This window comes from Mytilus galloprovincialis, chromosome 7 (genome assembly GCF_965363235.1).
Source record: "Mytilus galloprovincialis chromosome 7, xbMytGall1.hap1.1, whole genome shotgun sequence".
In the NCBI taxonomy this organism is placed as follows: domain Eukaryota; kingdom Metazoa; phylum Mollusca; class Bivalvia; order Mytilida; family Mytilidae; genus Mytilus; species Mytilus galloprovincialis.
In genome coordinates, this window is record NC_134844.1 from 93,747,245 (window position 1) to 93,763,595 (window position 16,351).

The following is a 16,351-nucleotide window of genomic DNA, read 5'->3' on the forward strand; positions in this document are numbered from 1 at the left end:
GATGACATTATTGATTATCGAAAATAAATGTCAAATTATTCCATAATTTTAACATTAAAATTCAATTTGAATCAACTTGGTTCCTGAATTGAACTCACAAAACATATGGCTACAATGTGATGTGATTAAAATCAGTGCTATATCATGTCTGCTGATAGTGAGGTCCACACAACAGCATGTGGTAAGATGTTTCTACTTGTGTATTTTCTCACCTGGATCAATTAGAATCCACTCTTTGGTCTCAATGTCGAGGCCACAGCGACCTTCAACGAGAGAAATGCCGTCAGTCGGCTGTCGACCATCTAGTATAATGTCACCAGCTAACAGCTTCACAAGAGTAGACTTCCCAACGGAAAACTGGCCGGTTACCATGCATCTCATATCAAATGATTCATAGCTGCCCTTCCCTAATAAACGATTTAACATGGCAGACTGTTGCCCTTTTCCGATGGGATCTGAAAAAAAAATTAAGTTTGAAAGTTTAAATTTCATCATGTTTGTGAAAAAAATGAATGCATACACACACTCAAAGATAATTTCTCCACTTTTTGTTTCTGACACTGGACAATGTTTCAATAAATTTATTAAATAATACTATTACACAAGGATATATGTATCTTATGATGCTGGAGATGTGTTATTTACAGCAATGACTTGTGACATATTTCCTATAAAGTCACAGTGGTCTTTAAATAACCTTAATTAGAAGTTTGCTGCCAGCCCTCTCTCTGTCATCAAAACAATAAATGAGTATGTTAATGTTTTGATCTGTCAAAGTGTCGATATGTCAATGTGTTGATTTATCAGTCTATAAATGTGTTGATGTATACATTTGTTAATGTGATTATATGTTAGTGTGTTAATGTGTTGATGTTTGAATCTGTTAATATGTTGATATGTCAGTGTGTTGATATGTCAATGTCTTAATGTACTACACTGGTTCTCCGTTAAAGCGCCCAATGTCAGAGTAAAAAATGATAAAATATAAATTTCATCAAAACTTGTTTATAAAGAACATGGCACATCCTCATAGTGTATTCTACCCACCCTATAAATTTCAGCATGTAATGTTTTACCGTTAATTTGTAATGATCGAGACAGTTTAGATGAAAGAAAATTAAAAAAAGATATATTTAACGTCATTTTATTTGCTTTGACGTCATGATTTTCAATACCAAAATACTTAACAATTTTTTTTTTTATTATTTCACGCAAACTTTTATTTCTTGTTTCTCGTTTTAGTTTAAATTAAGCATAATATTCAGTCATGTCTGCATTATTATATAAGTATTTTTTATCTCTTCAACACAAATTAAGGTGATAAATCTGCCTTGAGGCTTTTTCCGTGTGAACTAGTATGCTAAACAATCCAGTCAGGATGTCAGACCTGTACAAAGCAGGATCAATATTGATATCGTATTAACATGCTTTCAACCCGAATATGTATATAATTCGCCAATGAATCCTCCTCCTATTCATCATAATCTTATTTACCAATCTGTGTTACCATGACTTATCACTGATGTGGTCATACTTATACTGTAAACAAATATATAACTTTTAAACTGTTTCAATTTCAAAATGCACAAGAATGGCGTATAACGCTTGAATCCCTTGCTTTGGTCTAGTACTGTTTTGAAAATTTCTTTCGAAGCCGAACCTCAACTCCTGTATCTTTGATGCGTTCAATGTGTCGGAAATTTGAAAAAAATAAGGAGAGAGACGAGAAGTGTCTATTAGTTTTTTGTGCAGACCAATTGGAGTATGTCCTTAAAATTGAACACTCTAATATAACAATAAGAAGATATGGTATGATAGCAAATGAGACAACTCCAGTATACATTTAACAAATCAAGATAGTCGGTATTATAGAGTTAATTCGTTACATAGTGTGTTAGTGACCTAATACGATATATACAGGGTCAGTAAATTCCATATGAGGTTTTATTTTGGCTCAAACTCCATTATGGAATTTACTGACCCCGTATATATCGTATTACATGTAGGTCACTAACACACTATGTAAGTATTATTGTGTTGATCTGTCAGTGTGTCGATATATCAATGTGTTTATGTATGAGTCTGGTAATATGTGGATATTAGTGTGTCAATGTATAAGTGTAAATGTTAATTTGTCAGTGTGTCGATATATCAATGCATTGAGTTTTGAGTCTGTTAATGTGTAGATCTGTCAGTGTGTTGATCTGTCAGTGTTATGATGTATAAGTCTGTTAATCTATTGATCTGTCAGTGTGTCGATATGTCAATGTGTTGATGTATAAATCTGTTAATGTGTCAATATGGCAATGTTTTGATGTATGAGCCTGTTCATGTGTTGATCTGTCAGTGTGTCGATGTCAATGTGTTCATGTATAAATCTGTTAATGTGTCGATATGTCAGTGTGTTGATGTATGAGCTTGTTTATGTGTCGATCTTGTCAGTGTGTCGATATGTCAATGTGTTGGTGTTTAAATCTGTTAATGTATTGATCTATAGGTTAACTGGTCAATGTGTCTATCCATCTATAGGTTAACTGATCAAGGTGTCTATCCTTCTATAGGTCAACTAGTCAATGTGTCTATCGTCTATAAGTCAACTGATCAAGGTGTCCATCCATCTATAAGTCAACTGATCAATGTGTCTATCCATCTATAGGTTAACTGGTCAATGTGTCTATCCTTCTATAGGTCAACTGGTCAACTGGTCAATGTGTCTATCCTTCTATAGGTCAACTGGTTATTGTGTCTACCCTTCTATAGGTCAACTGGTCAATGTGTCTATCCTTCTATAGGTCAACTGGTCAAGGTGTCTATCCTTCTATAGGTTAACTAGCCATTGTGTCTATCCTTCTATAGGTCAACTGATCAAGGTGTCCATCCATCTATAGGTTAACTGGTCAATGTGTCTATCCATCTATAAGTCAACTGGTCAATGTGTCTATCCTTCTATAGGTCAACTAGTCAATATGTCTATCGTCTATAAGTCAACTGAGCAAGGTGTCTATCCATCTATAGGTTAACTGGTCAATGTGTCTATCCTATAGGTCAACTGGTCAATGTGTCTATCGTTCTATAGATCAACCGGTCAAGGTGTCTATCCGTCTATAGGTCAACTGGTCAATGGGTCTATCGTCTATAAGTCAACTGATCAAGGTGTCTATCTATAGGTTAACTGGTCAATGTGTCTATCCATCTATAGGTTAACTGGTCAATGTGTCTATCCTTCTATAGGTCAACTGGTCATTGTGTCTATCCTTCTATAGGTCAACTGGTTATTGTGTCTACCCTTCTATAGGTCAACTGGTCAAGGTGTCTATCCTTCTATAGGTCAACTGGTCAATGTGTCTATCCGTCAATAGGTTAACTGGTCAATGTGTATATCCTTCTATAGGTCAAATGGTCAATGTGTTTATCGTTCTATAGATCAACTGGTCAAGGTGTCTATCCTTCTATAGGTTAACTGGTCAATGTGTCTATCCTTCTATAGGTCAACTGGTTATTGTGTCTACCCTTCTATAGGTCAACTGGTCAAGGTGTCTATCCTTCTATAGGTCAACTGGTCAATGTGTCTATCCGTCAATAGGTTAACTGGTCAATGTGTATATCCTTCTATAGGTCAAATGGTCAATGTGTTTATCGTTCTATAGATCAACTGGCCATTGTGTCTATCCTTCTATAGGTCAACTAGTCAATGTGTATATCGTCTATAAGTCAACTGATCAAGGTGTCCATCCATCTATAGGTTAACTGGTCAATGTGTCTATCGTCTATAGGTCAACTGGTCAATGTGTCTATCGTCTATAAGTCAACTGATCAAGGTGTCCATCCATCTATAGGTTAACTGGTCAAGGTGTCTATCCGTCTATAGGTCAACTGGTCAATGTGTCTATCGTCTATAAGTCAACTGATCAAGGTGTCTATCCATCTATAGGTTAACTGGTCAATGTGTCTATTCTTATATAAGTCAACTGGTCAATGTGTCTATCCTTCTATAGGTTAACTGGCCATTGTGTCTATCCTTCTATAGGTCAACTGGTCATTGTGTCTATCCTTCTATAGGTCAACTGGTCAAGGTGTCTATCCATCAATAGGTTAACTGGTCAATGTGTCTATCCTTATATAAGTCAACTGGTCAATGTGTCTATCCTTCTATAGGTCAACTAGTCAATGTGTCTATCGTCTATAAGTCAACTGGTCAAGGTGTCTATCCATCTATAGGTTAACTGGTCAATGTGTCTATCCTTCTATAGGTCAACTGGTCATTGTGTCTATCCTTCTATAGGTTAACTGGTCAATGTGTCTATCCATCAATAGGTTAACTGGTCAATGTGTCTATCCTTATATAAGTCAACTGGTCAATGTGTCTATCGTCCATAAGTCAACTGATCAAGGTGTCTATCCATCTATAGGTTAACTGGCCATTGTGTCTATCCTTCTATAGGTCAACTGGTCATTGTGTCTATCCTTCTATAGGTTAACTGGTCAATGTGTATATCCTTCTATAGGTTAACTGGTCAATGTGTCTATCCGTCTATAGGTCAACTGGTCAATGTGTCTATCCTTCTATAGGTTAACTGGCCATTGTGTCTATCCTTCTATAGGTTAACTGGTCAATGTGTCTATCCTTCTATAAGTCAACTGGTCATTGTGTCTATCCGTCTATAGGTTAACTGGTCAAGGTGTCTATCCGTCTATAGGTCAACTGGTCAAGGGGTCTATCCGTCTATAGGTCAACTGGTCAAGGTGTCTATCCGTCTATAGGAAAACTGGTCAAGGTGTCTATCCTTCTATAGATCAACTGGTCAAGGTGTCTATCCGTCTATAGGTCAACTGGTCAAGGTGTCTATCCGTCTATAGGTCAACTGGTCAAGGTGTCTATCCGTCTATAGGTCAACTGGTCAATGTGTCTATCCGTCTATAGGTCAACTGGTCAAGGTGTCTATCCTTCTATAAGTCAACTGGTCAATGTGTTTATCCGCCTATAGGTTAACTGGTCAAGGTGTCTATCCGTCTTTAGGAAAACTGGTCAATGTGTCTATCCTTCTATAGGTCAACTGGTCAAGGTGTCTATCCGTCTATAGGTTAACTGATCAAGGTGTCTATCCATCTATAGGTTAACTGGTCAAGGTGTCTATCCGTCTATAGGTCAACTATTCATTGTGTCTATCCGTCTATAGGTCAACTAGTCAAGGTGTCTATCCTTCTATAGATCAACTGGTCATTGTGTCTATCCGTCTATAGGTTAACTGGTCAAGGTGTCTATCCGTCTATAGGTCAACTGGTCAAGATGTCTATCCTTCTATAGATCAACTGGTCATTGTGTCTATCCATCTATAAGTCAACTGGTCAAGGTGTCTATCCTTCTATAGATCAACTGGTCATTGTGTCTATCCGTCTATAGGTCAACTGGTCAAGGTGTCTATCCTTCTATAGATCAACTGGTCATTGTGTCTATCCGTCTATAGGTTAACTGGTCATGGTGTCTATCCGTATATAGGTCAACTGGTAAAGGTGTCTATCCTTCTATAGATCAACTGGTCATTGTGTCTATCCCTCTATAAGTCAACTGGTCAAGGTGTCTATCCTTCTATAGATCAACTGGTCATTGTGTCTATATGTCTATAGGTCAACTGGTCAAGGTGTCTATCTGTCTATAAGTCAACTGGTCAATGTGTCTATCCGTCTATAGGTCAACTGGTCAAGGTGTCTATCAGTCTATAGGTCAACTGGTCAAGGTGTCTATCCTTCTATTACTCAACTGGTCAAGGTTTCTATCCGTCTATAGGTTAACTGGTCAAGGTATCTATCCTTCTATAGGTTAACTGGTCAATGTGTCTATCCATCTATAGGTTAACTGGTCAATGTGTCAATCCTTCTATAGATCAACTGGTCAAGGTGTCTATCCGTCTATAGGTCAAATGGTCAATGTGTCTATCCTTCTATACGTCAACTGGTCAATGTGTCTATCCTTCTATAAGTCAACTGGTCAATGTGTTTATCCGTCTATAGGTTAACTGGTCAAGGTGTCTATCCTTCTATAAGTCAACTGGTCAATGTGTTTATCCGTCTATAGGTTAACTGGTCAAGGTGTCTATTCGTCTATAGGTCAACTGGTCAAGGTGTCTATCCGTCTATAGGAAAACTGGTCAAGGTGTCTATCCGTCTATAGGTCAACTGGTCAAGGTGTCTATCCGTCTATAGGTCAACTGGTCAAGGTGTCTATCCGTCTATAGGTCAACTGGTCAAGGTGTCTATCCGTCTATAGGTCAACTGGTCAAGGTGTCTATCCGTCTGTAGGTCAACTGGTCAAGGTGTCTATCCTTCTATAGATCAACTGGTCAAGGTGTCTATCCGTCTATATGTTAACTGGTCAAGGTGTCTATCCGTCTATAGGTCAACTGGTCAAGGTGTCTATCCGTCTTTAGGAAAACTGGTCAATGTGTCTATCCTTCTATAGGTCAACTGGTCAAGGTGTCTATCCGTCTATAGGTTAACTGATCAAGGTGTCTATCCATCTAAAGGTTAACTGGTCAAGGTGTCTATCCGTCTATAGGTCAACTAGTCATTGTGTCTATCCGTCTATAGCTCAACTGGTCAAGGTGTCTATCCTTCTATAGATCAACTGGTCATTGTGTCTATCCGTCTATAGGTTAACTGGTCAAGGTGTCTATCCGTCTATAGGTCAACTGGTCAAGATGTCTATCCTTCTATAGATCAACTGGTCATTGTGTCTATCCATCTATAATTCAACTGGTCAAGGTGTCTATCCTTCTATAGATCAACTGGTCATTGTGTCTATCCGTCTATAGGTCAACTGGTCAAGGTGTCTATCCTTCTATAGGTCAACTGGTCAAGGTGTCTATCAGTCTATAGGTCAACTGGTCAAGGTGTCTATCCTTCTATAACTCAACTGGTCAAGGTTTCTATCCGTCTATAGGTTAACTGGTCAAGGTGTCTATCCTTCTATAGGTTAACTGGTCAATGTGTCTATCCATCTATAGGTCAACTGGTCAATGTGTCTATCGTCTATAAGTCAACTGGTCAATGTGTCTATCCTTCTATAGGTTAACTGGTCATTGTGTCTATCCTTCTATATGTTAACTGGTCAAGGTGTCTATCCGTCTATCGGTTAACTGATCAATGTGTCTATTCATCTATAGGTCAATGTATTAATATGCCAAAAACTACTTATTCTGTAAAATCCAGTTGAGCCGATGGCTGGATTTGGTTGTCAACTGAACAGGTTGAGAATGCTATATAGATCAGGTGAGAATGAATCTTAAGTTTAATGTGATCTGAAATCAACAGGTTGAGGAAAGAATAAATCGGATGAGAATGAAAGATGTCTATTTTAAAGTTAATATGATCTGTAATCAATCAATCTTCATCAATAGCCTACTTTACTTTTCCTATTAATTTCTGTATTTTTTATTTTAACATTATATGCAAATATCAAGGTTTCCATATATTAGAAATAAGAAACTATACATTATTCCAGCCAGTATATATAATAATTAACATTAGATGATTGCCTTGTGTGATGAACCAGTAGGAATGATAGTACCGCCATTGTAAGCAGACATCAAGGTTTCCATATATTAGAAACAAGTAATTATTATTTCACCCAGTATCTGAATAATTAACATTAGATGATTACTTTCAACTACTGGTGCTGCAGGATCTGGTGATTGGGTGTCAGGAGTAACTTCTGGGGATGTCTTTGACATGACGGTCTACAAAAGAAAAACATGTAATAAACTATCATGCCTCATGTGAAAATTTGTCAAACAGCTTCATTGAAAGACATAGAGTGACCTATCGTTTTTAAATTATGTGTAATTTGGCGATTAGGATCATCAATTTGTAATAAACTATGACGCCTCATGTGAAAATTTGTCAAATATTTCATTGGAAGACATAGAGTGACCTATCGTTTTTAAATTATGTGTAATTTGGCGATTGGGATCATCAATCTGTAATAAACTATCATGACTCATGTCTGAAAACTTGGCAAATAGCTTAATTGAAGGCAGTAATATGACAAATTTTATTAAATTTTTGTAATGTCCTGACCTTTTTCAGATAATTTATATATATTTTTTTGGATTTCTTTCAGGAGCAGCTATTGCCAAGTTCAAAAACAGTAGCGTTATCAACCATAATCATAATGGAGAAAATACATAATTTCTTAAAGTATGTGTTACTATATTTGTTTTTATTTCTCCCATTGTTTAATTGCAAATAAAAGCACAAATTCAGGTTTTAGGCTGTTTTCTAATTTTTGTTAAGTCCATGTTTATTGCTTTAAAGGTATCAGACCACCAATTCAAAATTCCAAACTATTCCAACAATTTTTTTCAATTTTCACAGCTTTTTAAATTTTTTACATAAGTATCTGTCACCAAGGTCCACTCCAGAGCACTGTTAGATAAGGGGGAGCTAACTCATATGTGCTGGAACCAAGGGACAGGGGGTCAGTCTATCGCTAGACTTAATGTTCTGATAGGCATAGCTAAAACGCAAGGAAGGTTTTCATAATTTAATTACTGTAACAATTTAAACGAATGATGACAACTTGATCAATCAACAATGCCAAATAATAATAATCTAATTAAAGTACAAAGTATCAATTAAAATAACAAATCCAAAGTAAAACTGTTTCTCTTTAAAATGTAAAATATAAAAATAAATGCCAAAACTACTAAAACCTAAAATGTACTTAATCTCAATTTCAAAATATGAAAGTCTCAAAATAAAAGTTTCTCAAAAGTATACTTTTCTAAAGTTAAATTATGAGTCAGAGATAAATTTTGTCTCACACTACACAGTCAACTGGTAGACTGGTAGACAGTCTTATAGGTCCAGTATAATAACATGAGTAGTATGAGGTTACGCTTCCGAAACACTGACTGTTATCTTAAAAATTCTCAAATATAAAAAGGTGAGTCAAAAAATACATTTTTGTCTAAACACTACAAAGTCAACTGGGAGACTGATCGACAGTCCTACAGACCCAGTATAATAGACTTTAGCAGTGCAAATTTAGGTTTCCGAAAGGTGACTGATTTTCCTAAATTTCACAACGCTATTTATATTAAAACCAAATATAAATCAATATGACTCGACATGTAAATATTACTCTCATTAACAAAAAAAAGACATTAATTAACAAAGCCTAATACTATAATGTTTTGATAAAAACTTTGATAAAAAACATAAACTTTCCAAGTGACATATGCTAATTACAATTAGTCTTTAATCAAACTGTGACATATATCGAGTACTTGCCACAGCATAGGTAAAATTAATTAAACAAATTAATTAAAATATTACAAAATACAAACATAAGATTTTCTTTCTTAAAATAAAACATAATTTTTATCCAAAATAACACTAACACAAATTTAAGCCAAATAACACACCATGACATATAACTTCACAAAAAGGTGTATAATGAATCGTATATGTATCATCTTTCTACCTGCCAATTCTAATTCATGTGTAATGTCTTGTAGTAACATACCAACGGCCGAAGGTAACTACTAAACATAGCCCCTGTTTTTTTCTGGAAATCTTAAATAAATATAGTATGGGACGCATTAATCCTCAATCTTTAACTCATAAGCATGATAAGCAAATAAATTATGTCTAAAAATGATTTAAATATATTTCTCTTTCAACAAAAGTTTTATTTCTGCAAATTGTTTGGTTAGTTTAAGTAAACAATAACATCAAGAGCGCTATATATTTTTTAGGGAAGGACTACTTTTATATACTGTGAAAGTACTTTAATTTGTGGGTATCAATTTTCGTGGTTTTAGCAACATTTACATGTTCATGGGTTTTTTAATTCGTGGATTTTATTTTTCTAATAATAATAAAATTGAAGCAGAGCGCAGCTTTATACGACCGCAGAGGGTGAACCCTGAATGGTTGGGGCAAGTATGGACACAACATTCAAGCTGGATTCAACTCTACATTTGGATTGTGATTAAATAGTTGACACAGCATAGGTTTCTGACATATAATGAATGTGGTCTAATGATTCAGCTCTAAATTTAGATTGTGATTAAAGAGTTGACACAGAATGAATGTGGTCTAATGATTCAGCTCTAAATTTAGATTGTGATTAAATAGTTGACACAGCATAGGTTTCTGACACAGAATGAATGTGGTCTAATGATTCAGCTCTAAATTTGGATTGTGATTAAATAGTTGACACAGCATAGGTTTCTGACACAGAATGAATGTGGTCTAATGAATTAGCTCTAAATTTAGAATGTGATTAAAGAGTTGACACAGCATAGGTTTCTGACACAGAATGAATGTGGTCTAATGATTCAGCTCTAAATTTGGATTGTGTTTAAAGAGTTGACACAGCATAGGTTTCTGACACAGAATGAATGTGGTCTAATAATTCAGCTCTAAATTTAGATTGTGATTAAAGAGTTGACACAGCATAGATTTCTGACACAGAATGAATGTGGTCTAATGATTCAGCTCTAAATTTTGATTGTGATTAAAGAGTTGACACAGCATAGGTTTCTGACACAGAATGAATGTGGTCTAATGATTCAGCTCTAAATTTGGATTGTGATTAAATAGTTGACACAGCATAGGTTTCTGACACATAATGAATGTGGTCTAATGATTCAGCTCTAAATTTAGATTGTGATTAAAGAGTTGACACAGCATAGGTTTCTGACACAGAATGAATGTGGTCTAATAATTCAGCTCTAAATTTATATTGTGATTAAAGAGTTGACACAGCATAGGTTTCTGACACAGAATGAATGTGGTCTAATAATTCAGCTCTAAATTTATATTGTGATTAAAGAGTTGACACAGCATAGGTTTCTGACACAGAATGAATGTGGTCTAATGAACTTAAAATGTTTTCTTTGCCTATGAGCAATTCACTATGCTGTTGACTATTAATCCTCTCAAAAAAATGTTTGAAGAAATTTTATTCTTTTTTTAAGAAATCTGAAATGAGAAAAATTGAACCCCACCCCAATGTTTTTTCACATCCTCCTTTCCCTTATTCCAAAACTGATCTCAATTCAAATTTCTAATGAAGTTTGCAACAATAACTACTCATTTAAATACATCATAAAATATTAAAATGTAAAAAAAGTGTTTGTTATCACTGAATGGTAAAGATTGTTTTAATTTATCAGTTGGTAGCTAGTAAAAGTGAATATACATTGTATATTGTATAAAACAATGATTTAAGTTGATTCTGAACTACTATTCTGGACGAAGAAAGGTAACTCCAATTGAAAATTTCTTGCTATTGTGCAATATTGTGCAATTAGATATTTCTTGCTATTGCGCAATACTGTGCAATTGAAAATACTTGCTATTGCACAATACTGTGCAATTGAAGATTTCTTGCTATTGTACAATACTGTGCAATATAAAATTTCTTGTTATTGCACAAGACTGTGCAATTGAAAATTTCTTGCTATTGCTGAATACTGTGCAATTGAAAATTTCTTGCTATTGCACAATACTTAATATAATTTTGGATCCTGATTTGGACCAACTTGAAAACTTGGCCCATAATCAAAAATCTAAGTACATGTTTAGATTCAGCATATCAAAGAACCCCAAGAATTCAATTTTTGTTAAAATCAAACTTAGTTTAATTTTGGGACCCTTTGGACTTTAATGTAGACCAACTTGAAAACAGGACCAAAAATTAAGAATCTACATACACAGTTAGTTTTGGCATATATCAAAGAACCCCAATTATTCAATTTTTGATGATATCAAACAAAGTTTAATTTTGGACCCCGATTTTGACCAACTTGAAAACTGGGCCGATAATTAAAAATCTAACGTAAGTACATTTTTAGATTCAGCATATCAAAAAACCTCAAGGATTCATTTTTTTGTTAAAATCAAACTTAGTTTAATTTTGGACCCTTTGGACCTTTATGTAGACCAATTTGAAAACTGGACCAAACATTAAGAATCTACATACAGAGTTAGATTCGGCATATCAAAGAACCCCAATTATTCATTTTTTGTGGAAATCATACCAAGTTTAATTTTGGACCCTTTGTGTTAATTTCATAGATTTCTATTTACTTATACTAAAATTATGGTGCGAAAACCAAGAAAAATGCTTATTTGGGCCCCTTTTCGGCCCTGTATTCCTAAACTGTTGGGACCAAAACTCCCAAAATCAATCCAAACCTTCCTTTTATGGTCATCAACATTGTGTTAATTTCATAGATTTCTATTTACTTATACTAAAATTATGGTGCGAAAACCAAGAAAAATGCTTATTTGGGCCCCTTTTCGGCCCTGTATTCCTAAACTGTTGGGATCTAAACTCCCAAAATCAATCCCAATCTTCCTTTTGTGGTCATAAACCTTGTGTTTAAGTTTCATTGATTTCTATTTACTTATACTAAAGTTATTGTGCGAAAACCAAGAATAATGTTTTTTGGGCCCTTTTTGGCCACTAATTCCTAAACTGTTGGAACCAAAACTCCCAAAATCAATCCCAACTTTCCTTTTGTGGTCATAAACCTTGCGTAAAAATTTCATAGATTTATATTTACTTAAACTAAAGTTGTAGTGCGAAAACCAAGAAAATGATTATTTAGGCCCTTTTTGGCCCCTAATTCCTAAACTGTTGGGACCAAAACTCCAAAAATCAATCCCAACCTTCCTTTTATAGTCATAAACCTTATGTCGAAATTACATAGATTTCTATTTACTTATACTAAAGTTATAGTAGGAAAACCCAATGTCTTCGGATGACGAAGACGACAACGCCAAGGTGATACCAATATAAGACCAAAAAATTTTCAATTTTTGCGGTCGTATAAAAATTAAAGTAATTTGAAACGAAGGTTACAAATTGTCTAGATTGAAGGAAATTTCAAAGTAAATATTGACCGTGTAAATCGTAGTGATCACTCATTAGCCCAAGATAGAGTGATCAAAAGATTATAGATCATCGAAGGTGTCAATTATGCCATCAACATGTCACAAAAGGAAACAGTTACATAAACAAATGCTATAAATGTATCTTGAATTGTAAAATAATTCTTACCAAAAGCAAGCCCAGCATAAAATCATTATTTCTCATATGTACAAGAATTATGAGATATAAAATGAACACTTTATCATAGCATATTAATACCGGAAATCTGACTTTCATCAATCCAAAATATTTTTTTTATGAGAATTAAAAGATCAACATTTGTACAGTTTAGGTTTTTAAACCTACATGTGGATCTTTCATTGTCTTGATCTGGACAACAATTGTTTTATTTCATTGGACACTTAAATTCGTGGATAAAGTCATCCACGAAAACCACGAAAATTGGTTCCCCACGAATAAAAGTACTTTCACAGTAGAACTTTACATTCTAAATTGGAATGAATGAATTGGTAGTCTGACATCTTTACCACATGTTTAATCCCCACAGTAATTGTTTTTCCTTCTATGCCATATTACACGCGAGTAAAATTTACCGCACACTGCCTATTTAATGATGATGTGATTTATTTGTTTTTGTATGTAATTTAAAAAGGTTGTGCAGGAAAGTTAATGTTACTGAGTTTACTCATTTCATAGAGGTTTTATCTATGTAGGTGGCTTTGTCTACCCGCTACATACTGAAAGCTTTAAAATCTATACACAGGTTGACAGCATACTAAACATTTTGTTAAGAAGTGCTTTTTGTTTTAGTATATGATTATTACATATTTGCATAAACATGTAAATCTTTTTTTCCTTACAGAGATACACATAAAAGGAGATGATGTGATGTATATACCTAGAAGATAGCAAGCTAATGACACAAAAAATAAGAGACGTCCAACAGATGTCAGACACTGATTTCAAACATTTGTCTTTCGCATATGCCAACATCTATATTAGGCAACAAGCTTGGAATTGTCAACTTACCGGGTACATTGTTAACTGACAACAAATACTACAATGAGATTGAAAACTACAGGCAACCGTTTTATTGTAACTTCAATATATCAAGTCTCTAACAATCTGTCAACATATTTGTAAATATCTCTTATTAACTTGAAGACAGAATATTTACCTTTAGGAAGTCCATCACTACTTTCTTCTTCCATTTTTTCTCTTCAGAATCATAGCTTTTTATTGTTGCCATATCATAAGGAGTCTCACCCTAAAATACAATCAAAACTCTTTTATCAATCATACACATATACATCTTCTTTAAATAATAGGCAATTGTTGTACTAATTTTACAATACTTGACATAATAAAGAGATACATGAACAAATAATTGAGATTTTACTGTTTAAGAACATGAATAAACTAGACATCATTGAGATGAGAGCTATCTCTGTGGGCCCAGCTATAAATGTGTAAGTGTGGTAAAAAATTTGTATCTTTACCATAGGACATGGAGATGACAACTGAAACCAAAGTTGTTGACCTTGACCTTTGACCTAGGAAGTTGTACATACATTATGACACATTCTCTGGTGTTTTTTTAATATACATGTCATGTATAAATTGAAATCATAACGGTTCTCAAGATATAGCGCGAACACGATCTTGACCATAGGACATGGGGTTGTCAACTGAAACCAAAATTTTTGACCTTTGACCTAAAAAGTTGTACATACATTATGACACACCCTCTGGTGTTGGTTAATATACATGTCAAGTAAAAAGTATAAAACTATAACAGTTCACTATAGATATATAATGGACACAATTTGTTACTGACAGACGTACAGACAGACTGATCACTATAGGGTGACCCGTTACTAGGTGGGGCCCTAATTAGTGTAGTATGTAAATTAATACATTAAAACCAAAAATACTGAAATAATAAAGTTATATTTATTATAATTCAACCATCTGGTTTACACTAAATTTTGCCTGTCTCATTAACTTATCATGAGGGTATTATTATTCTAGTACATGCTTTATTGACAACCACTATGACACATGAGAAAAAGGCTGACACATGTTACTTTGGAGTGTCATTATTCTTGCTTTATGTTCGATTCACATGGACGATGAGAGCATTTTTATTCTAGTACTTGCTTTATTGACAACCACTATGCTACATGAGTAACAAGCTGATGTATGTTTATATTGTGGAGTGTCATTATTCGTCTTTTGTATTCAATTCACATGGACAATGAGAGTAGTATTATTCTAGTACATTTTACATGCTTTATTGACAACTACTACAATGTACTATGACACATGAGTAAAAGGCTGACATATGTTACTGCGAAAAGTCATTCTTGGTCTTTTGTGTTCCATTCACATAAACAATGAGAGCATAATTATTCTAGTAACTACTTTATTGACAACCACTGTGACACATGAGTAACAGATTGACATATGTTACTGTGGAGTGTCATTATACGTGTTTTCCACTGAGTGATGAAAGATATGTTGGTAGTGTATGATTGGTGGAAGGTAAGATTGGTTGAAGGTGTGATGGCAGTGTATGATTGATGCAAGGTATGCTGGTAGTGTATGATTGGTGGAAGGTGTGTGCAAGTGTTTGATTGGTAGAAGGTATGTTGGTAGTGTAAGATTGGTGGAAGGTATATTGACAGTTTATGATTGGTTAAAGGTATGTTAGAAGTGTATGATTGGTGGAAGGTATGATGGCAGTGTAAGATTGGTGGAAGGTATGTAGATAGTGTATGATTGGTGGAAGGTGTGTTAGTAATTTGTGATTGGTGGAAGGTATGATGGTACTGTATAATTTGTGGAAGGTATGTTGGTAGTGTATGATTAGTGGAAGGTAAGTTGCTAGCATATGATTGGTGGAAAGTATGTTTGAAGAGTATGATTGGTGGAAGGTATATTGTCAATTTATGATTGCTGGGAGGTCTGGTTATAGTTAATGATTGGTTGAAGGTATGTTGGTAGTTTATGATTGGTAGAAGGTGTGATGGCAGGGTATGATTAGTTGAAAGTATGTTGGTAGTGTCTGATTGATTGAAGGTATGTTAGCAATTTATGATTGGTGGAAGGTATATTGGTAGTGTAAGATTTGTGGAAGGTATGTTGGTAGTGTATGATTAGTGGAAGGTAAGTTGCTAGCATATGATTGGTGGAAAGTATGTTTGAAGAGTATGATTGGTGGAAGGTATATTGTCAATTTATGATTGCTGGGAGGTCTGGTTGTAGTTAATGATTGGTTGAAGGTATGTTGGTAGTTTATGATTGGTAGAAGGTGTGATGGCAGGGTATGATTAGTTGTAAGTATGTTGGTAGTGTCTGATTGATTGAAGGTATGTTAGTAATTTATGATTGGTGGAAGGTATATTGGTAGTGTAAGATTTGTGGAATGTATGTTGGTAGTGTATG

General features: G+C 34.5%; 1 protein-coding gene across 1 annotated transcript in view; it reads right to left on the reverse strand.

Annotated features, from left to right (window-relative positions):
- Nucleotides 1-14,167, reverse strand: part of LOC143084326 (uncharacterized) — a 30,924-nt gene extending 16,757 nt beyond the window's left edge. Inside the window, exons 1-3 of the mRNA XM_076260737.1 lie at nucleotides 14,082-14,167; nucleotides 7,658-7,733; nucleotides 213-455 (exon numbers count right to left, since the gene is read on the reverse strand). Of these exons, the coding sequence (XP_076116852.1) occupies nucleotides 213-455; nucleotides 7,658-7,733; nucleotides 14,082-14,153 (391 nt within the window). The 5' untranslated portion in view covers nucleotides 14,154-14,167. The remainder of the gene's footprint in view (nucleotides 1-212; nucleotides 456-7,657; nucleotides 7,734-14,081) is intronic.
- Nucleotides 14,168-16,351: the final 2,184 nt, after the last annotated feature.